The following is a 23367-nucleotide window of genomic DNA, read 5'->3' as shown; positions in this document are numbered from 1 at the left end:
TTATGGACTGGTAGGATCATGAGTAGAAAAGGTGGTGTTTCAGGTGCTTTCTAAAAGCAGCCTGTGAAGATATGGATCGGATATGGATTGGTAGCTCATTCCAGAGTGAGGGCCCTCTAAAGTGGATATTATATTGATGGCGTGATGTTCGACAGGAAGGTAGGTGGAGATTGTCCCTCTGTCTTGTTGGATAAGAATGAAGATCAGATACAAATGTGAAGAAGTTATGAAAAGTATATTTATGGATGAGTAGACAGGTTTGATGAATATTTACTTTATCAATTGGCAGTAGTGAATCATTTCTAAACAGTGGTGCCGATGGTTCATATCTATTCGAGAAAAAGATCATTTTTAGGAACTTCTTTTGTATGATGAGCAATTTGTTGAGGTATGTTGGATATGTGGCTGCCCAGACTATGTTGTAGTAATTGAGAAAAGGAAACAGGAAGCTATAATACAGAGTGAGATGAGCAGAAGGATGGACCAAGGGACAAACTTTTCATAAAATACCTAGCATTTTCATAGATCTTTTGCAAACCAAATCAATGTGTTCAGACCAGTTTAAGTGTTTGTCTACTATAACTCCTAGGAATTTGGTGCTAGTAACTTGATGGATTCCATTATTGTTTATGTAAATTTTGGTCTGTTCTTTGGGGTAAGATTTATTTATATTGCAGAAGATCATGAAGTTACACTTTTTTTTTTTTGAGTGACAACTTATTTATTTTGAACCATTTTGTAACAGCGTGCAACTCAGTATTCACACTTGCAATGAGGAAATTAAAATCATCGTGGGTGGCAATAAGGTTGGTATCGTCCGCAAATAACAAAGGGAGAAAATTTGAACAAGACATGGAAAAATCATTTATGTACACCGAAAATAATAGATGACCCAATATTGAACCCTGCGGGACCCCAAATAGTATTTTAGATCTGTTGGAGGAACAACCATTTATATATACATATTGTTCTCTGTTGGCAGGATAGTTTGTGAACCATTTCAGTTCAGAATCGTTCACTCCATATCTCTCTAGCTTAGCGATAAGGATCTTATGGTCAACAGTATCAAATGCTTTGCTTAAATCTAGGAAGACACCAAGAGCGAATTTCTTATTGTCAAGAGCTGTTGAGATGTGGTTGACAACTTGAAGCAGTGCATGCTCAGTAGAAAACCTTTTGCGGAAACCATATTGATGTTTATAGAGAATATTGTTTGTTTCTTAGGTGCTTTGCCAATCTTGAATAAACCATTTTTTCTAGAATCTTGGAGAAGCATGGAAGAATGGATATAGGTCGATAATTACCACATTAATTTCTCTCACCAGCTTTGAAAATAGGAATGACTTTAGCAATTTTTAGTTCTTGGGGTACAATGCCAAATTTTAAAGATAAGGAGAAAATGTGTATGAGTGGAATTATTATTGAATGAATGATTTTCTTAATGAGTATGCTTCTGATCTCGTCATGGCCAGGGGCCCAGTTTTTCAAGCTAATGACGATGCTGTAAACGTCCTCAACACTAGGAGGGTCAAGAATAGAGAGTGTAGGAAACTGCCCTTTAATTAGGCAACAGGGGCTTGTATCAGAGTTTGAGAAGCTAGATGCCAAGGTAGCGCCAACATTTACAAATCATTGAAACCATTTGAAATACCTATTGGGTTAGAATGGGCTCCATTCTTCGCCAGCATCTCACTTGGGGTAGATGTTTTAGGTTTTTTGCGATGTAATAAATGGTTGATAAGATTCCATGTTGTTTTGATGTCACCAGAGGCTTGTGTAAATTTATCAGCAAGTAAGTTTGTTTGGTTTTCCTTAGTAATACTGTAAAATTATTTTTATATTTCTTGTATGTTTCTTTAAAGGGGTGGGATTTGCAATAGATTTTCTATATAGTTTATTTTATTATTTTAAGTTCATCCGTTATCCATAGTTTCCCCTTAGAGTTATTTTTACGACTAGAAATTAAAGGAAATGACGACTCTAATGCATTTGTGAGTATTGTTAGAAAGGAGTGATAGGCTTTGTTGACATCTTGCAACAGAATAACCTCATTCCATGACACAGAACTGATGATAGATATAAAAGATTCCATGTTTTTCTCAGTAAATTTGCGGAATTTCATTTGATCACCAATATGACCTTTGATTTTTGGACCACTATCACTGTGGATGAAATGGAAGACAAGAAGATGATCCGATACATCACAGATCAACAGGACAGATGTCATCTTGTAGTCTAGAGAATTAAATAAAATGTTGTCAATGAGAGTGGCCGTTGAGCTTGTGATCCTGGAGGGTTTGTTGATAAGAGGGAAAAAGTTACTGGAATATAATGTATTAAGGAAGTCTGCTGTATGTGACTGCTTAGTTTCAAGCAAATTAATATTATAGTCACCAAGTAGGACACACAATTTGTTTTCGTTGTTTATGATTTCTAGAGTAGAGTCGAGGGCTTCATTGAAGGTGATTTTATCAGAGTCTGGTGGTCTATATATACATCCAATTATCACATTTTTGTTGTTTATAAGTGAGCAAGATGAGAGTTCTATAAACACAGATTCTGCTACAGTACTATCAAAGTTAACACTTAGATCCTTTCTGGGAGAGAAATTGAAGTTATCAATCACATAGAGTGAGACTCCTCCACCTTGCTTGTTTGGTCTACAAGAGTGTATAGGAGTGTAGTGAGAGAGAGGGTAGCTAGATGTATTATCAACCATTAAGGTTTCAGTAAGAAAGGGATGTGTTAAGGTTGATAAATAGGTTTTCAGACCATCATGATTTTTAGAGATAATCTGTACATTGAAATGGACAGTGGAGAACACGTTTGTTTGGCAGTGGCCAGGAGGAGTATTGCACAATTTGTTAAACATATCTTCAGAAAAATATTCAAATGACAATTCAACAGATTTTAGGGGAGTGTAATTAGTATCTGGGTTAAAGAAGGACTCATAAATACCAGCATTAACATTCTCTAGGTCAAATGAATTAAGTAATAAAGAGTGTAGATTCGGTGGGACAGAAATCCCTGTATTTGTGAGAATGTCACTGGATGGCATGAAGGGTGTAAGGGGACGGTCTACCTGAGATGGATGTCCTCCCCGGCAGTCTCTGTTTGCCATATTGTGCTGTAATCCACCATTCTCGTCAGGAGGGTCCATAGGTACCAGTTAATGGTCATCAGTTCAGCTATTGTACATGTTAGGTTCCCCCACCACCAGGCCATATTTCTTCAGTTCCTCCAGTTCACTCACAACGAGACTTTTGACATCTTCTGGTGTTGCTCCGTTTGTTTTAATCCATACTTTGCAGTTTCTGACCCATGTTGCGAGAATCTTGTTTTCCTTCTTCAGTTTGCGTGCGTTCCAGGCTATCTCAGCATTCTTCTTTGTGAGGTGCTCATTTAGGTAAACACCCGTTCCTTGTTGTTTCCTCCCTTGCTTCAAAAGATCCACTTTATGTTTCCTATTGACGAATTGAATGATAATTTTCGGAGCATCTTTTGGTCGTTTTCGGTTTCTTGGGAGTGTGTGACAAGCGGCAATGTTTCCTTTCTGGAGTTCCATATGCTTACTCTCGAAAAACTGTACTACCTGATTTTCAAGCGTTGACAGTTCGTCCGATGGAGTGTCATCTGTCGAGGGATCCGGAGGACCCGCCGCCCTGGCATAGGAGCGGTGTGATGTTTTAAGACCGGTGATTCTGAGGTCTTCTTGTCGGGAGTACTGCTCCAGTACATCTACTCTCCATTCAAGCGACTGGATTTTCTCATCTTTCTCCTTGGATAATTTCTTAAGCTCCGTTAGTTCAGACGTTAGCTTGAGCAGGGTGGCTTGCTGCTCTAAGAGTGTGGTAATGTCTAGCCGTAACAAGTCAATGGATGATTTAAGTCAGGGGTGTCCAACCTTTTTGCAAGGAGGGCCAGATTTAGTAACGTGAAGGGGCCCTGGGGCCAATATGCGCGTTTGCTTCTCTTCTAGGGGGGGGGGTTAGGGTTAGGGTGCTAATGGGACTTCAGATGCTTTGTGTGGCGGGCTCCATCTAGTGTGGAAACTGAGAAGTGCAACAGAGTTGAGCTCAAACTTCTTGTGCGGGCCATATTCAATTATGTTTTCAGAATTTGATGCAGGCCAATAAAAACTGGGCCGTAGTTTGGACACCCCTAATTTAAGTTCATCGTAGCCCTCATTTTTTTGGGGGGGCGGCATAGCGTAAAGTTTGAACATGTAGACCAGCTAGGCGCTTTAGCTGATTTCCTTGTTAGCGCATCGCTAAGGTGCTAGCGTCAACCCAGGTGCTAGCGTCAACCCTACGCTATATATATACGATATGTCAGGAATGAGGTGAGCCAGGGCGACCAAATGCAGCTTGGACTAGGATTTATTGAAGGGGAAGGGAGTGGGAAGGGAGTCAGGTGGGGAAACGAAGACACAAACGGGATAGAGACTCACGGCCAGCAAACAGACAGAAGTCTTCTTGGACACTTGGATACATGGACACTTGGACAAGAATAAAATTCTGACCGTGAGCCTCCAGACAGACCGAGGAAAACCGAACGACAGGAACACTGGGCGCGGACAGGGACAGATCACAACAGTAGACACCGCCCGGGAGAAATACACGGGCAGGGCTTAAATACACAGGGTAACAAGAGGAACCAGGTGACAGACATTACGGTAACGAAAGGGGTGTGGCCGAGGGAAGTGCAGGCAGCACGTGCTCTGGCACGGTTGTGACACGATATACGTGACCATTTGCCTGTTTTTGTGGTTTATGACTGTGATTGTAATAATGTAAAGGATGGAAGTAACGTTTACAGGAGGGTGAGAACATCAGAATCCTTGAGTGCTTTCAGAGCAGATCTATTGACGGAAGATTGGAATTGTGTGTATAATGAGTATAATGTAGACATAGCATATGATATATTCCTCGAAAGATTTATGTCATTGTATGATAAAAACTTCCCACTAAAGCAATGCAATAGGAAGCATAAGTATACAGAGTTCCCATGGATCACAAAAGGTCTACAAAATGCCAGTAAAAAGAAAAATTCTATGTATCGAGAATTTATCAAACATAGAACCATAGAGACAGAAATTACCGTAATTTTTGGACTATGAATCGGTCCGGAGTATAAATCGCACCAGCCATAAAATGCCCAAAAATGTGAAAAAAAATATATAAGTCGCTCCGGAGTATAAGTCGCCCCCCCACCCAAACTATGAAAAAATCGCAACTTATAGTCCGAAGATTACGGTAAGTACAAAAAATATAAAAATAAAATGATGCAAATTATGAGGAGGTGCAAGAAGGATTACTACAGCAAGTTAATAGAAAGTAAAGGGATAGGGAAGGTTTTAAACAGTATTATCCGGAAAGGAGCCGTTACACAAATTATTCTGAACACTTCATGGATAATAACAAGACCATAAACAATATGGAAGATGCGGTCAATGATTTGAATGCATTTTTCGGGAATGTAGGACCAAAATTGGCTGAGGATATCAGTGACCTGTCTATAGAGCAGGCGAGAGCAGTAGGAGATGGTATTGAAATTAATCTAAGTTCAATGTTCTTGAGGGCGGTTGATGAGGAAGACGTTTTAGATATTGTAAAATCATACAAAAATAAAACATCTACGGATGGGAATGATGTTGATATGGCCTTAATTAAGGAAGTTGTCAAAGTCAAAGTCAAAGTCAGCTTTATTGTCAATCTCTCCACATGTCACAACACACAAAGAGACCGAAATTACGTTTTTCTCTATCCCACGGTGACGAGACACATAACACGATAGACATACAAGTACGCGACACAATATAAAAACAAGAAGGCAAAAATTCAAACAATCAATAGTAAGAGTGATGAATAAATAATAAATAAACAGATAACACAATAAATAAGAGGAGCAAAACGGAGCCAGCAAGCGTAGCGCAAAAGTAAAAAACATCATAAACAAAAAGAAACAAACAATAAATAATAAGAGTAATAATAAATAATAAATAAACAGATAACACAACAAATAAGAGCCAGTGTGCATACAGACAGTACAGACAGTAAAAGTACAGGACGCTACGCAGAACGGGGGAACGAGTTCAGGATCCTAACAGCCTGGAGTATGAAGCTGTTTGAGAGTCTGGTGGTGCGGGAGCGCAGGCTTCTGTACCTCTTCCCAGAGGGCAGAAGCTCGAACAAAGAGTGAGCGGGGTGACTCACATCACTCACAATCGTGGTCGCCTTGCGGGTGAGATGGGAGGTGTAAATGTCCTTCAAGGAGGGGAGCGAAGCACCAGCAATCTTACCAGCCGTGTTCACTATGCGCTGCAGGGCCTTCAAGTTGTAGTCAGTGCAGCCGCCACCCCAAACAGCAATACAGCTGGAGAGGACGCTCTCAATGGTGCCGCGGTAAAATGCAGTCATGACGGCCGGAGGAGCGCTCGCTCGCCTGAGTTTCCGCAGGAAGTACAGGCGGCGCTGGGCTTTCTTTGCCAGTGATGCGGTGTTGGTGGACCAGGAGAGATCCTCACCGATGTGCAGCCCCAGGAACTTGGCGCTGCTCACTCTCTCCACCACAGCACCGTCGATGGTCAGCGGCAGGTGTTGGGTGTGACCCTTCCGGAAGTCCACAACAATCTCCTTGGTCTTGTCGACGTTCAGCAGGAGGTTGTTGTCCCTGCACCACGTGGTCAGAAGGTCAACCTCCAGCCTGTATTGAGTCTCGTCTCCCTTGGTGATGAGACCCACCAGAGTCGTGTCGTCAGCAAACTTCACGATACGGTTGTCGCTGTAGGTTGCAGTGCAGTCATGCGCCAGGAGGGTGAAGAGCAGCGGACTGAGCACGCAGCCTTGGGGGGCCCCCGTGCTCAGCGTGATGCTGGCGGAGATTTTGTCGCCAACACGTACTACCTGTGGCCTCTGACAGAGGAAGTCCAGTAGCCAGTTGCAGAGGTAGGTACTGAGGCCCAGCGCGTCAAGTTTGCTGATGAGGCGTTGTGGCACAATGGTGTTGAAGGCAGAACTGAAGTCCACAAACAGCAATCTCACATACGAGTCCCTCCTCTCCAGGTGGGTGAGGGCCGAGTGGAGGGCAGAGCAGATGGCATCCTCAGAAGACCGTTTGGCTTGGTACTCAAACTGGAAGGGGTCAATGGTGGGGGGTAGAACGGATCGGATGTGCTCCATGACAAGCCGCTCAAAGCACTTCATGATGATGGGCGTAAGTGCCACGGGGCGGTAGTCATTGAAGCAGGACGGAGCGGGTTTCTTCGGTACAGGTACGATGGTGGCAGCTTTGAAACACGACGGGACGAAGGCCTGCTGCAGGGAAGTGTTAAAGATGTCCGTGAAGACATCCGTCAGCTCACCAGCGCAGTCCTTCAGTGCCCGACCTGGGATGTTGTCAGGGCCCGCCGCCTTACGGATGTTGATAGCGGCAAGCGCCCTCCTCACGCTGTCGGCGGAGAGGCACAGGGGCAGCTCGTGTGAAGGGGGAGTGGCCTTCAGCGGGCAAGTGCTGTTCTGAGCGTCGAAGCGAGCAAAGAAGCAGTTGAGGTCATTGAGCAGACGGACGTCGCCTTCACAGCTCTGCGGCGCGGGCTTGTAATCCGTGATGGTCTGAATGCCCTGCCAAAGGCTCCGTGCGTCCCTGCTGTCCTTGAAGTGGGCGGTAATTTTGCACGAGAACGCCCTCTTTGCTTCTTTGATGCCCCGGGACAGGTCGGCCCTCGCAGTGATGGAGTGGTAAATCCTCTGACATACATCTGCAATTTGTCCTTTAAAACAGGGGTCCCCAACCCCCGGTCCGCTGACCGGTACCGGTCCGTGGGTAACTTGGTACCGGGCCGCCAAGCCAACATTTTTTTTATTGACGATCAATTAATTCTCCCCAGTCGAGCCCGCAAAGCTAGCAAAAATTTGTAAAAATTTCCATCCATCCATCCATTTTATGAACCGCTTATCGTTTTTTTCCATGTATAATGCGCCCCCATGGATAATACGCACCTTAAAAATGGCATGTTGATGCTGGAAAAAAAGCCTGTACCCATGTATAATACGCACCCAAATTTTGACTCCTACTTAAGTCCGTAAACGTAAAATTATTTCAGAAAAAAGATCATCTTTGGGAACAACCGGATGTTATTCTGCCGGTCAGTATCACTGCGCATGCGGTAGCAAACTCAATAGCGAAGAAATGTTTCGTATTTGTGCAGGGTACATTATGACAGCAAACGAGCAGGTGATCGAGCAAGCGTCTGATACGAGAGCATTGTGTTAGTATGGAGCGTGTTTGTAGTGAACAGCAGAGAAGACAGGAACAAGGCAAAGTGTTGTGAAATAAAATATTACCGTAATTTTCAGACTATAAATCGCGTTTTTTTTCATAGTTTGGGTGGGGGGGCGACTTATACTCAGGAGCGACTTATATGTTTTTTTTTCACAAGTTTTTACTTGATCATTAACACATCACTTACAAGTATAGTTGACCACTTCATATGTTATTTTTAGTATGGTTGATCACTTCACATGCTTTGATATCTTTATCTTGAACATATTCAAAACATGAAAAATAGAGAGAAAAAATGAAATAAAGTAATTAACACTTTAAAGCGCCATATCCTCTGGACATGTCCTCTGTCACCAGGATGACATAAAGGACGAGAAATTTCATCGATGGATTTAATGATTTGGAGTGACACAAATAGTTTGATAATATTGTTGTTTATGTGAAAGTTATTTAAAATATAGTTTATATATCGTTGTATGGGCCTATATTTATATATATATGTCGGCTGGATAGCTCAGTAGGATAGTCGCCAGACTATCAACCAGCGGGACCCGGGTTCGAGACCAGGTCGGGGCGGAGCCATACCATCATCCAGTGTGGGTCTGTGGGCAAGACCCTTGACGATATCGCCTACCTCATAAACATGATGAGAGATAAAGAATCAAATGAGATGCCGGCTCAGACGTCGCCCGGACAAACAAGGTCTGCGTCAGGCGTTGGGGAACCAGAACGCCTAGATGTAAAGTGGGCAACTGGAACAAGGCGGAAATGGGCGAGATGTGAGAACCTAACACTGTTGGAGTGCTACTACTCCAGTGAACCAAGACAGAGAGGGTACATGAAGCGAATGTGGGAGCAATGGCAAGGGCGATATCCACACTCAACACTAACCGCTAAACAACTAGTAACTCAGTGCTCCAATATCCAGAAACGGCAATTGATATCACAACTTGAGATTGACGAGGTACAACACAGATGCCAAGTCACACAGGAACCCGAATACCAGGTCAGAGAGGAGTCAACATCAACTGCCCAAGTAATTGGGTACACAGCTCCAAGAGAATATGCAAGCCTGAACAAGTCAGCAACTGACCTGAAAAATAAGATCATGACTCGAATGAACAGCAGCCAACCCCGACGCCAACTACAAAGGCTAAGAGAAGCACCACCAGAAAGCCTGGTTGAAGATCTGAATGCAGCACTGAGAACAATCCCTACAACCACCATCACTGAAACCAATAAGTTGATATACACTTCAGCAACAGTGATCCTGGAGATGCTTGGTTACAAGAGCAATATCAAGCATGAGATACAAGACCCACCATGGAAAACAAGGTTGGAGGCTAAGATCAAGACAGTGCGGAGAGACGTGAGCCAACTATCGGAGATCCAGAAAAGTGCAATGAAGAAACCAGCACCCAAGAAGTACAGCCAGATGAACATACCTGAAGCACTGGAGACTGCCAAACAGAGGCTCCTAGCCCTGTCCAGCCGCCTAAAGAGATACACAAGCGAAAGTGAAGCCAGGCGAATAAACAGGCTCTTCACAACCCAACCAGGAAAAGTGTACTCTCAATGGCAGGGTAACAACAGCAGAGCAGACCCACCAAGACTGGAGACTGTGCAATACTGGAAGGGCATATGGGAGAAGAACACATCACACAACAGGGAGGCACAATGGCTAGTCTCTCTAAGAGAAGACCACAGCAACCACCCTGAGCAGAACCCAGTTACCATCACTGTGACAGACATCCAAGAGAGAGTCTCAGGTATGAAGAACTGGACAGCACCCGGGCCAGATATGATCCATGCCTACTGGATTAAGAAGCTCACTGCACTCCATGAGCGCCTAGCAGAACAAATGAACCAGCTACTAAAAGTTGGAACTCACCCCGAATGGTTAACTGAAGGACGCACAATCCTGATCCTGAAGGATCCCACGAAGGGTACAGTCCCATCCAACTATAGGCCAATAACCTGTCTCCCTACAACATGGAAGATCATGTCAGGCATCATAGCGGCTAAGATAAGTGTGCACATGGCTCAATACATGAGCACAACACAGAAAGGCATAGGCAGCAATACCAGAGGAGCCAAACACCAGCTGCTGGTTGACGGAACAGTCGCCCGAGACTGCAAGACTCGACACACCAACCTGTGCACTGCCTGGATTGATTACAAGAAAGCCTACGACTCCATGCCACACTCATGGATCACTGAATGCTTGGAACTGTACAACATCAACAGGAACCTGAGAGCCTTCATTGCAAACTCGATGGGACTGTGGAAAACAACCCTTGAGGCCAATTACAAGCCAATTGCACAAGTCTCCATCAAATGTGGCATATACCAAGGAGATGCTCTGTCCCCACTGCTGTTCTGCATAGGTCTGAACCCCCTCAGCCAAATAATCAACAAGACTGGCTACGGATACCGACTCAAAAATGGGGCCACCATCAGTCACCTCCTATACATGGATGACATAAAGTTGTATGCCAAGAGCGAGCGAGACATCGATTCACTGATCCACACAACCAGGATCTACAGCACAGACATTGGAATGTCATTCGGACTAGAGAAGTGCGGTCGCATGGTGACAAAGAGAGGGAAGGTAGTCCATACAGATGGGGTCTCACTCCCAGAAGGAACAATAACAATTGAGGACAGCTACAAGTACCTTGGTATCCAACAAGCAAATGGCAACCTCGATGAAGCCACAAGGAGAGGAGCCACAGCCAAATACCTACAACGAGTAAGGCAAGTCCTCAGAAGTCAGCTAAATGGCAAGAACAAGATCCGGGCAATAAACAGCTACGCCCTGCCAGTCATCAGATACCCTGCAGGAATAATAAGATGGCCAAAGGAAGAGACTCAGACCACAGATGTCAAGACACGGAAGCTCCTAACCATGCACGGAGGGTTCCACCCTAAGTCCAGCACCCTGAGACTGTACACTAGCCGCAAAGAAGGAGGCCGAGGACTACTGAGTGTGAGAGCCACTGTTCGGGATGAAACAGCCAAGATCCATGAGTACATCAAGGAAAAGGCCCGAACGGATGTCGTGCTCAGTGAATGTCTCAGACAATGGCAAACAGAGGAGGAGTGGCTAGAGACACCATCATGGGAGGACAAACCCCTACATGGGATGTACCATCGACAGATAAGTGAAGTGGCTGACATCAAGAAATCCTACCAATGGCTGGAAAAAGCTGGACTGAAGGACAGCACAGAGGCACTCATCATGGCTGCACAGGAACAGGCTCTGAACACCAGAGCAATAGAGGTCAAGATCTACCACACCAGACAAGACCCAAGGTGCAGGCTGTGCAAAGAGGCCCCTGAGACAGTCCAGCACATAACAGCAGGGTGTAAGATGCTAGCAGGGAAAGCATACATGGAACGTCATAACCAAGTGGCTGGCATAGTGTACAGGAACATCTGTGCAGAGTATGGACTGGAAGCCCCAAGTTCAAAGTGGGAAGCACCCCCTAAGGTGACAGAGAATGGGCGAGCCAAGATCCTGTGGGACTTCCAGATCCAGACTGACAAGAAGGTGATGGCGAACCAACCGGACATTGTGGTGGTGGATAAACAACAGAAGAAGGCCGTTGTAGTGGATGTAGCAATACCAAGCGATGGCAACATCAGGAAAAAAGAACTTGAGAAGCTAGAGAAATACCAGGGCCTCAAAGAAGAGCTTGAGAAGGCCTGGAAAGTGAAGGCCTCGGTGGTGCCCGTGGTCATTGGGGCACTTGGGGCAGTGACCCCCAAACTGGAGGAGTGGCTACAGCAGATTCCAGGAACAACATCAGACATCTCAGTCCAGAAGAGTGCAGTGCTAGGAACAGCCAAAATACTGCGCAGAACCCTCAAGCTCCCAGGCCTCTGGTAGAGGACCCGAGCTTGGAGTGGGAGACCACCCGCGGAGGGTGAGAGGGGAATTTTTTTTTTTTTTTAATATAATATATATATGATACGGAGGCCGCCATTACAGATGCGCTTTCTTCTCTGCTGTTCACTTCAAACACGCTCCATACAAACACAATGCTCTCGTATCAGACGCTTGCTCGATGGCTCAAAGAAAAAAGCTATGAGAACTGTACACAAGGTTGGATTTCGAGATCATACAAATAATTTGTTTTTAAAATCAAACGCTTTAAAGCCAATGGACTTATTCAAATTTAGACTGTCACAGATAATGTATTGAGCAAAGACTCAAAAACTCCCAGGGAACATTCAAAAATTATTTATTCAAAAAGATAAGGGATATAATTTGAGAGGAAAAGGTAACTTTGATAACGGGTATGCTCGCGCCAATCTGAGGAGCAGGTGCATATCATCCTATGGAGTAACTAACTGTGTGGAATGGGCTAGAACAGGGGTGGGCAAACTTTTTGACTTGGGTTCTAAATTTTGACCGGGGGCAGATGGATGTAGTGTTTGTGTGAAGTACTGTTTTTTCCATGTATAATGCGCAAAATTTAACTAATTTATTGTCCTAAAATCTGGGGTGCGCATTATACATGGGGACAATTTTTAATTTTTTTCTTTTCTTTTTTTTTTTTTTTTTGAAGAAAATCATGGTACAACAATTTTTGAAGACAATCTTGTCACGGATGGAGTGTGGAAAGGAGCAGGGCGACCAAGTGCAGCTTGGACCAGGGTTCATTGGAGGACCTCAAAACATAGACTTGGTAAACTAACATAACTCTCTAACAAAACCAACAACAGGACTGACCGACAAAGACGTGGAACAAAAAGACAGGGTGACATTACCAAAGACAGGAAGAGAAACCTGTGTTATTGTCAAATATTGTTTGGTTTTTAATCTCCATCGCGGACTGGACGTCAGTATCACTGCGCATGCGCACTATGGATCTGATGCGAATAGTCCTCTTCTCTTCTTAACTGACAATGAATGTGATAGTTTAATACAATCAGCAAATAACAAAATGCGTATTACAAGTAATATTTTATTTCACAACACTTTGCCTTGTTCCTTTCGTCTCTGCTGTTCACTTCAAACATACTCCATACGAACGCAATGCTCTCGTAACAGACGCTTGCTCAATCACGTGCTCGTTTGCTGTCACAATGTACCCTACACAAATCCGAAACATTTGTTGCGGCTCCGAGTCACGACGAGGGGCAAGTTTTGGTTTCCAAGGGTGCTTTTATTCCTCTTCAACTTCTCTCCCATACAGAGCGGCCTTTTTCACATGTCCGCACGCCTTTTTCACATGTCCGCACTTTTCATTTTAACCTAACTGATCGCGGTGCTGCCTTTACGGGCAGTCGGAGAAATCAACACCAACAAAGAAAATACATCCAGCCTAGTTAAGACTATAGACTATAAAAATGGGACCCATTGCCTCCCTGCTTGGCACTCAGCATTAAGGGTTGGAATTGGGGGGTTAGATCACCAAATGATTCCCGAGCGCGGCGCCGCTGCTGCTCACTGCTCCCCCAGGGGATGGATCAAAATCACACGGGGATGGGTCAAATGCAGAGACAGCATTGACATGACATTTTTAGGGTGCGTATTATACGTGGGGGCGCATTATACATGAAAAAAAATGGTAATATAAATGACATGTAAAGGTCATTGCATAAAAGCTTTTTTTTTTTAGTGTTTACTAAAGCATGGATATTAAAAAAAGCTTTTTGAAAACAAATGCATTTATTAACAGCATTAAAAAAAGATTTCACCAAAAAAGTGAGTTCAGTGATTCTTATTAAATACGACACTGTTATGATGAATAACATTTTCCATCACTTCAGCGCCTGCAGGTCAGATTTATGAAATATGTTTACCTAATGAGGCGAAATCACATCCAACAGAAAACATTCTGACCAAATACATCATCTTGAAGAATCAGTGAAAGAATACATCTAAATAAAGTAATAAAAAAATCAATAGTATTGTTGTTTTCCCTTTTTTGCTAGTGCATCATAGTCTGGAGTAAAATTTGTTGTGGTAATTCTTAGGATAGAGCCGAGGTGTCGGTCTGTTAACCTAGATCTGTGACGGGCTTTGTTGACGTTCATGTGGCTGAACGTCTTCTCACACACGTAGGTCGAGCCAAATTGTCCACTGTTTTTTAACATTCGGCACTCAGTGTCCACCTTTCTTTTCTTCGGGCCACTCATTTTAATGGAAGGATTCCAGGGGAAGGTTTGTGGGTGGCATTAGCGTAAAACTGTATCTGAAAACTCAGCGGCCGAATTACGAGAATATTGACGTCACAGCCTACACTCGAAATTCGGCACTGATAGATGAAATTACTACGTACTACTGAGTACGCACACGCACTTGTGATTGTGCACCGAGCTTTCTGACACGGCTCCCGGGAGTAAATGCGCGGGCGGGCGCTTCCCCATCTACTGGGGAAACGTAGTAATTGCAGGGAAAATGACCCCCAAAACAATACAATTTATTCAGGTTTGGCGGGCCGGATTAAACGGCCCCGTGGGCCGGATGTGGCCCGCGGGCCGTAGTTTGCCTACGCCTGGGCTAGAAGATAAAATGAAGGAAAGCAGAAATATAGTTCTATTTAACAAAATGCATAAAGGAGGAAAATGAAGGTGACTACTGTTAAACTTTTAGATTATAAGATGGTTTTGTTGTTTTTCTTTTGTTCTTTTGGATATAGTTTTAATGTTCTCACTTGGAACTAAGTGATGGATAGGAGTTGGACATGATAAGCTTAGGCTTCTTCCTACTCCTTTTCGAACAGTGATATATATCGTTTGTTGTTTGTTTTTTGTTGTTTGTTTTTTTATTGTTTTTATTCTTTAAATCATGTTCGAAAAAAGATTCATTCATCATCATCAGCAGCAGCAGCAAAACGATGCAGCCCCAAAAGTCTCAGTAATGGTGATTTATTTTTCTTGGCTATAAAAACGTTATTGAAAAGAATATACTTGTACAGTAAAAAAATCGTTGGTCTATCTTTTTTTTTTTTTTTTAATGGGATGGCTCTCACAGAAAATTATTTTTAAAAAATGGGCATTTGGCTCTCCACCAAAAAGGTTCCTGACCCCTGGTGTAGCGTATGTAAATCTGTGTTTGTGTCCATTGCGTTTAATGTTTTTGTTTAACTGTTTAATGAGACACTGTTGCAGTTTACTGTAAAGCGAAACAACCAAGAAAAAGAATGACAGTACATTGAATATTTAAATAATGCTTTGTTTTTAAAAAATTGCAAGCGCTAATGCTATAGTACTCTAGGGTAGTGTCTGAACGTCCCCCTTAACCGCACTATATAGTAGTCTATATAGTTCTCCGCATTCTGTTTGACGATTTGGATAACCAGCTAACTACTTGCTCATCATCACATATGACATCTTCCCTGTCATGATGCACCAAGATTGCCAAATATTTATTAAGAAAAAAAGAGATTGTATGAGCCATGTACATTGTTCTGACAGTGCATGTACCTTGCTAGCAGCGTTACGCGCCTGCTGGATGAGTTGCCGAATGCGGTTGATGCTCTCTGAGATGTTTGGCATCTGCACGGAGAGGTTGTGCAGCTTGTCCAGCTTGTTCAAGAGGAGCGGGACAGTGTCGCCCAGCATGCTCACTGTGGCAGATTTGAGTTAGCCACATGTAGAAAACACAATACTGTTAAGTAGAGCACACATACCAATTTTGAGCATATACATTTTTTAAATGTGGGCGAACCCTCACGTCGTAAATAGATGAATGAATCAATACATTATAATTAACAAACTAATAAAAAAAAATCGTAAACTGCAGAAATATTTCAGGACTCTTGATAATGTAAAGTCCGGCCCGCGTCTAAATTTAGAGTGGCCTGAAGCACTGTGTCATAAAATCAATAAGAAATGGCCCATTGGCACTATCGCGAGGACCTGCGCGCCCCAGAGCCATCCACAGAAATGAAACTCGTCCGAACGGAAATGAGCACATGCATGAGCTAGCGCTCATGATCGGTTGCGAGCGAGTCTCTTCTGTCCTTTTCCAGTTCACGCACACACAGGTGTCCGTTTGCAAGCTTATCAGTGACACAGTGACCTCATTCAAATGTCCACACACCAAGGACTAAGGCGACGCTAAAATCAGAGACACTGCAAGTGACGCTGCACAGGGAAAGGCAAAAACTAAAAAAAAAACACGGACTACTAGTGAGAGCTCTCTACTTCGTACTAACTCCACAAACTACTGCGCATCCGCGCCGCCCACTCGCAATGATCGCAAACAACAAACAGACTATGGATTATTATTTTGTGATTATGAAGTAATTTGTTGTGTATGAAGTTGAAATAAAAAAGATAAAATGGAGAATGATTTAATTTGGATTAAAAATCTGACATGATGCAACCTGGCCTGTTTACTGCAGTCGAAAAACCAATACCACCTGTCTCATTAATACAACAATAACAATAAGAAAACAAACTTAATCCATCTAATTAAAAATTCATTCAACTTTCATACAATTGTTCATTTGCACATATTTATCCAAATATATTGTAATTCGCGCACTGCGCTTTCAGATACAGTTTTACGCTAAAGCCACCCACAAACCTTCCCCTGGAATACTTCCATTAAAATGAGCCGCCCAAGGAAAAGCAATGTGGACACTGAGTGCTGAGTGTTTAAAAAAGAGTGGCCAATTTGGCTCGATGCACGCGACGTGACTTTCACCCACATTAACATCAACCCGTCATAGATCTAGGTAAACGGACCAACACCTCGGATCTCTCCTAAGAATTGCCACAACAAATTTTACTCCAGACTATGACGCACTAGCAAAAAAAGATAGACCAACAACACTGTTCCCACTGAAAATGAAGGGGAGGCTCTCAAGTTTGTTGTAAGAAAATGCATTTTGAATATGATTTGTACAAATAGCAGGGATTGAAACTACCGACCATTCTCATTTTCTAACAATGCAGGATGCTCAAGGACATTTATGCACCACCTGTTTGCGACTAATCTTAACCTGTAAAATTCTTAAGGCTTACTTTAAGGAAGTGTTTCCCGTTTCCTCACCTCTGTTACCAGGTGTTTGTGAGTTAAAACTCTGCTCTGATTTTCAGATACCCGTCACCGTGTCGCATTTTGATTACTTTATTTGGATGTATGCTTTCACCGATTCTTCAAGATGATGTATTTGGTCAGAATGTTTGCCGTTTGATGTGATCTCATAAGATAAACATCTTTCAATAATCTGACCTGCAGGCACTGAAGTGATGGAGACTGCTATTCATAATAACAGTGTGACCGTTATTCATAATGACAGTCATATTTTATGAGAATCACTGATAGCCAGGGCTGTGGACTCCGTCGGATTTTTGCACCGAGTCCGAGTCCGGCCTCTTGACCATGAGTCCGAGTCCGGCTGTCCATTTTTTTCTGTTAATTCATGTGACTGCTTAGTCTTTATTCAAGGCTAATTTAGATCAAAATCTAAATAATTACAACAGTTTTGTGATGGCTTTGTCTTTATTAAACATATAAACGAATACAATAAACAGATACTTTGAATCATTAATTACACCATTATAGCTCAGACATTTATCTAAACACAAATAATTAGTGACGACGCCTTATTTGGAAAGCGAAAAACCTATGTCGTACGGCGTCAGCACTATGTTGTTTTCAATAAAAACATGAAGAACTCACGTTTGCGTCAGTCAATTTTAATTTTTATAAAGGATTATTCTCATTTGATGTCTTTAAATTCATCCGCGGTCTGCCATTGAAGCGGGGTGCATTCAAAGACCAGTCGTACAGACGGAACACTCATTCACTTCACCAAAACGCAACAATATAATTACGTGAGCTCTTTGCATAAACCTCGATGCAAAGAAACTCCTCTTTTTGGGTACAGGCTACAAGGAGTATATATTACAAAGACTTTATACTTAATTGTGATCATCATTCATCCATCCATTTTACTTTATTACTCAGGTATTTTCAAAGCAAATTAATATTGTTGCATTTATTAATTTGCTTTAACATGACAGCGCAATATAATTAAAAGCTGACACGATAGCAATGTCAAACGTGTTCATTTAAGAAAAAGCCACACACGTTTTGTGATCAAATCTTTCATAACGAGAATGATTTGAGTGAATTGATTTTACAATTTTTATCCCCCTTCCCCACCATCTGTCACTTTGCTTGGGACAAAAGGAGCCTTCAGAACTGAAATTTCTTCTCAATTATTCATTCAAATCAATTCCCTCAAATCATTCTCATTATGAAAGATTTGATCACAAAACGTTTCCGTCTGTACGACTGGTCTTTGAATGCACCCCGCTTCAATGGCAGAACGCGGATGAATTTAAAGACATCAAATGAGAATAATCCTTTATAAAAATTAAAATTGAGTGACGCAAACGTGAGTTCTTCATGTTTTTTATTGAAAACAACATAGTGCTGAGTCAGCACTATGTTGTTTCAGCACTGCTGACGCCGTACGACATCGTTTTTTCGCTATAAATCAGTATACCGTTTTTTTCCGTGTATAGTGCGCAAAATTTAACTAATTTATTGTCCTAAAATCTGGGGTGCGCATTATACATGGGTACAAAAAAAAAAAAAATAATTTTTTTATTTATTTATTTATCTATCTATTTTTTTTTTTCTTTAAGTCCCAATGATCGTCACACACGCAGGGAGGCAATGGGTCCCATTTTTATAGTCTTTGGTATGGTCTTAACTAGGCTGGATGTAATTTTTTTTGTTGGCGTTGATTTCTCCGACTGCCCGTAAACGCACCACCGCGCTTCGTGCGCGCACGGGACAGCAAACGAGCAGGTGATCGAGCAAGCGTCTGATACGAGAGCATTGCGGTCGCATGGAGCGTGTTTGAAGTGAACAGCAGAGAAGAAAGGCAAAGTGTTGTGAAATAAAATGCACAGAACGGATGCGCAAGACACGTCAGCTATATAAAGAGCGAGAGTTGTTTTCTTCCTATTAGTTTCAATTCACAGTTTAATTAGCAGTTTCAATCAGCAAATAACAAAATGCGTATTACAGGTAATATTTTATTTCACAACACTTTGCCTTGTTCCTTTGGTCTCTGCTGTTCATCCTAAAACACAAAGGCGCTCTTTAAGCAATGCGACAGTGAGCGCCCGGCGCGCTGCGGTTGCGCGACCGCACCAAATTAAGCTCCCTGCGCAGTGCGCACTGAGGTCCACTTAAATTTTAGAAAGTACATCAGGACTTTAAAAATATCTTCTAAATTTCAGCGACGGCTCTGTCACAATAATCGACCAGCCCGGTGCAGTTGGGCGGTCGGCGGCGCGCTACGGTTGAGCGTTCTCTCGCACGCTCTCTCTCTCGCTCTCTCTCGCTCTCGCACACATGCAAACCGGATATCATACGGAGGCCGCCATTACAGATGCGCAGAACGGATGAGCAAGACACGTCAGCTATATAAAGAGCGAGAGTTCAGTTCTCTACCTAAATCCATATTACAGGTAATATTTTATTTCACAACACTTTGCCTTGTTCCTTTCTTCTCTGCTGTTCACTTCAATCACGCTCCATGCGCACGGAGCGCGGTGGTGCGTTTACGGGCAGTCGGAGAAATCAACGCCAACAAAAAAAATTACATCCAGCCTAGTTAAGACCATACCAAAGACTATAAAAATGGGACCCATTGCCTCCCTGCGTGTGTGACGATCATTGGGACTTAAAAAAAAAAAAAAAAAAAAAAAAAAAAATTTTTTTTTTTTTTTAAAATTCATAAAAATTGGGTGCGTATTATACATGGGTACAAGCTTTTTTCCAGCATCAGCATGCCATTTTTAGGGGTGCGTACTATACATGGGGGCGCACTATACACGGAAAAAAACGGTAATTCGAGGTAGTCCACCCTCACCCAAAGTTAAGGTTTCATGGGAATATTATTGTCATAATTGTCTGGACCATATATGACAATTGTTTAATGGTAGTTATTGATAGATCTTGAAGATGTCAAGTTATAGGTGCATAAGACTATGTTGTTCATGCATATAGCACGTTCATTGTAAGAGGGGAAGAGATGTTGTGTATTTTGGGCTAACTCAAATTCCGTAGTAGAAAAAACCCGGAAGTGGGATGGGCATTCTGTGTTGTTGTGGTACGCCCTGTGAACGCACTGTGAGTAAGGAATAAAGCAGTTATCATTCACGTTGTTGTCCGACCTATTCTTGCTATCTAAGAACCTGGAAAATAGTAAGGATATAACATATATAACGGGTCATTACGACGAGTTTGGTGGAGTTTTTACTGCTTCTTCCAACTCCTACCGCGCTGACTGTAACCTGACACTTTCTGGCTGCGTCTTGCCCCTTTCCCCCTTTCTGCGTAGCGTCCTGTACTTAGCGCTATGCTTACTGTCTGCTGTACGCACACTGGCTCAGTTTTGCTCCTCTTATTTATTGGGTTATTTGTTTATTATTTATTCATCACTCATTTTATTTATTTATTATTTATTCTTTATTGTTTGTGCCTTCTTGTTTTTATTTTGTGTCGTCTAATTGTATGTTTATGTATTTGTATGTCTCGTCACCGTGGGATGGAGGAAACAGAATTTCGGTTTCTTTGTGTGTCTTGACATATGAAGGGATTGACAATAAAGCTGACTTTGACTTTGCCTTTTTTTTTTTTGTCGGACCCGGTGGACTCGGTCAAAATCAGCACCGAGTCCGAGTCCGGCAAAAACGACCGAGTCCGACCGAGTCCGAGTCCCCGAGTCCGAACTGAGTCCACAGCCCTGGTTCAAAGTAACCTTCTGAATAATATGCATTAAAAGTTCACATTCATTACAACTTGTTTCTGGTTAGCAGAATGTCAGAAGAATTGAATTTAAATGCTGATTGATTGGGTTTTAATACAATGCAGATGATCTAAACAGCGCCACTGCTTTGTGTAATCTCTGAGTCACATGGCAGAGTAAGAGGGTTTAGAGCCCTTTGACGCAGGTCACGTAGCGTGCATTCCTACTAAAGCTCATAATAATCACAAGCAACACAGCCAGAATAAGCAGCAGCCATAGTAGTGTTTCAAAATAGTATTTTTGTTGTTGTTTTTTTCTTCAAGATACCACACAACAGCGGTCCACAGCCTTTTTAGAAGTGTATAAAAGTGATCAAGTCATCAAAACAATCATGGAAAAAAATCCTCCATAAGCCGCACCGGACTATAAGCCGCGGGGTTCAAAATTTGAGAAAAAAGTCACGGCTTATGGTCCGACATTTACGGTAATAATATTGATAATAATAATAATCCATTAAATTTGTATAGCGCTTTTCAAGAACCCAAAGACGCTTACAAGGAACAAGGCAAAGACATACATGGGGGGGGGGGGGGGGGTACGGGGAGGAAACAATCGGATAAACTTAAGAAGAGGAAACCAGTTATGGGTAGGGGAGGTCATAAGCTTGGGAGAAGAGGTAAGTTTTTAGACGGGACTTAAATATGGGGAGTGTGGGTGAGTCACAGACAGACTGGGGGAGAGAGTTCCAGAGTCGGGGTGATGTGCAGGAGAAGCCTCTGTCACCGAAGGATTTGAGTTTGGATTTTGGGACTGTCAGACGTGAAGTATTGGAGGATCGGAGGGGACGGTTGGGGCAGTAGGGGACAAGGAGGTCGGATAGGTAAGTGGGAGCCAGGTGGTGAAGGGCTTTGAAGGTGAGGAGGAGTATCTTGAAGATGATACGCTCCTTCATGGGGAGCCAGTGAAGAGAGTGGAGAACAGGAGTGATGTGTTCACGGGACCGGGTGTGGGTAAGGAGGCGGGCAGCAGAGTTTTGGACTAGTTGAAGTCTATGGAGTGAGTGAGCAGTGATTCCAGTGAGAAGGGAGTTGCAGTAGTCAAGCCGGGATGAGATGAAGGCGTGGATGAGAGATTCAGCGGCAGGGAGAGAAAGGCAGTGCCGGATTTTAGCGATGCGAATAACGCCAAGATTGCGTGCCAGAGGGGAAGGAGTGATGTTTGAGGAGTCAATGGTGAGTGTGATGGATCCAGTTTTATTAAGGGAGGATTTAGTGCCTATGAGGAGGAGCTCTGTTTTGTCACTGTTGAGTTTGAGAAAGTTGTGGGTCAGCCATGCTTTTATTGTAGAGATGCAGGTTTCAAAATGGAGGTAACAGATGAATAGGAGGGGGCCAAGAACTGAGCCTTGGGGGACCCCTTGTGTAACCGGGGAGAGGATGGATGTGTGACCGGAGAGAGAGATGAACTGGTTTCTGTTGGTGAGGTAGGAGGTGAGCCAGTCGAGTGCAGTGCCCTCAACACCTAGTTGGCGCAGCCTTTGGAGGAGGATGGAATGGTTCACAGTGTCAAAGCCTGCGCTAAGGTCAAGTAGTAGTAGGATGTTGAGGGCACCAGAGTCTGCAGAAATGAGGAGATCGTTGGTGACTTTAACTAGAGCTGTTTCAGTGCTGTGAAGTGGGCGGAATCCGAACTGGAAGGGTTAATAGAGGTTGTTGGACTGGAGATGGGTGTGGAGTTGGGCGGAGACAATGCGTTCAAGGGTTTTGGAAAGGAATGAAAGGTTGGAGATGGGACAGTAGTTGGAGAGGTTGAGTGGGTCCAATGTGGGCTTTTTGAGGATGGGGGTGATGGCTGCAAGTTTATAGACAGTGGGAAAGTGGCCAAGGGATAAAGACTGATTAAAAAGGGTGGTGAGGTAGGGGAGGAGGACAGGGAGGCAGGCCTTAGTTAAGGTCGTTGGAAGAGGGTCAAGAGAGCAGGTGGTTGTCTTGGATGAGGTAATGATGTCTAGGATAGTGGAGGAGTCAACAAGGGAGAAGGCAGTGAGAGAGGGAAAGGGCGGGCGGTCAGGAAGGGGGGGCAGGAGGGCAGGGGAGGAGGAGTTATTGATCAGAGAACTGTTGATTTGGGCGATTTTGTTGTTAAAGTTGACAAGGAAGGAGTTACAGAGGGCGGGTGAGGAGGGTGGCTTAGTGACCGGTGGCTGGAGCAATTTGTTGATGGTGGAGAACAGTATGCGGGGGTTTCGGTTGGTGTTATTAATGAGAGATGAGAAATAAGCAGATTTGGCAGCAAGAAGAGCATCATGATAGGAGGAGATGTGTTGTTTAAAGGTTTCGGCATG

General features: G+C 43.2%; 1 protein-coding gene across 5 annotated transcripts in view; it reads right to left on the bottom strand.

Annotated features, from left to right (window-relative positions):
• lama5 (laminin, alpha 5) overlaps positions 1-23367 on the bottom strand; it is a 348173-nt gene that overhangs the window by 73766 nt on the left and 251040 nt on the right. For all 5 annotated transcript variants that reach the window (XM_061273125.1, XM_061273122.1, XM_061273123.1 and 2 more), the window contains one exon: positions 15724-15866. In XM_061273125.1, the coding sequence (XP_061129109.1) occupies positions 15724-15866 (143 nt within the window). The remainder of the gene's footprint in view (positions 1-15723; positions 15867-23367) is intronic.

This window comes from Syngnathus typhle, linkage group LG2 (genome assembly GCF_033458585.1).
Source record: "Syngnathus typhle isolate RoL2023-S1 ecotype Sweden linkage group LG2, RoL_Styp_1.0, whole genome shotgun sequence".
NCBI classification, from domain to species: domain Eukaryota; kingdom Metazoa; phylum Chordata; class Actinopteri; order Syngnathiformes; family Syngnathidae; genus Syngnathus; species Syngnathus typhle.
This window is presented reverse-complemented; position numbering and strand designations above follow the sequence as displayed.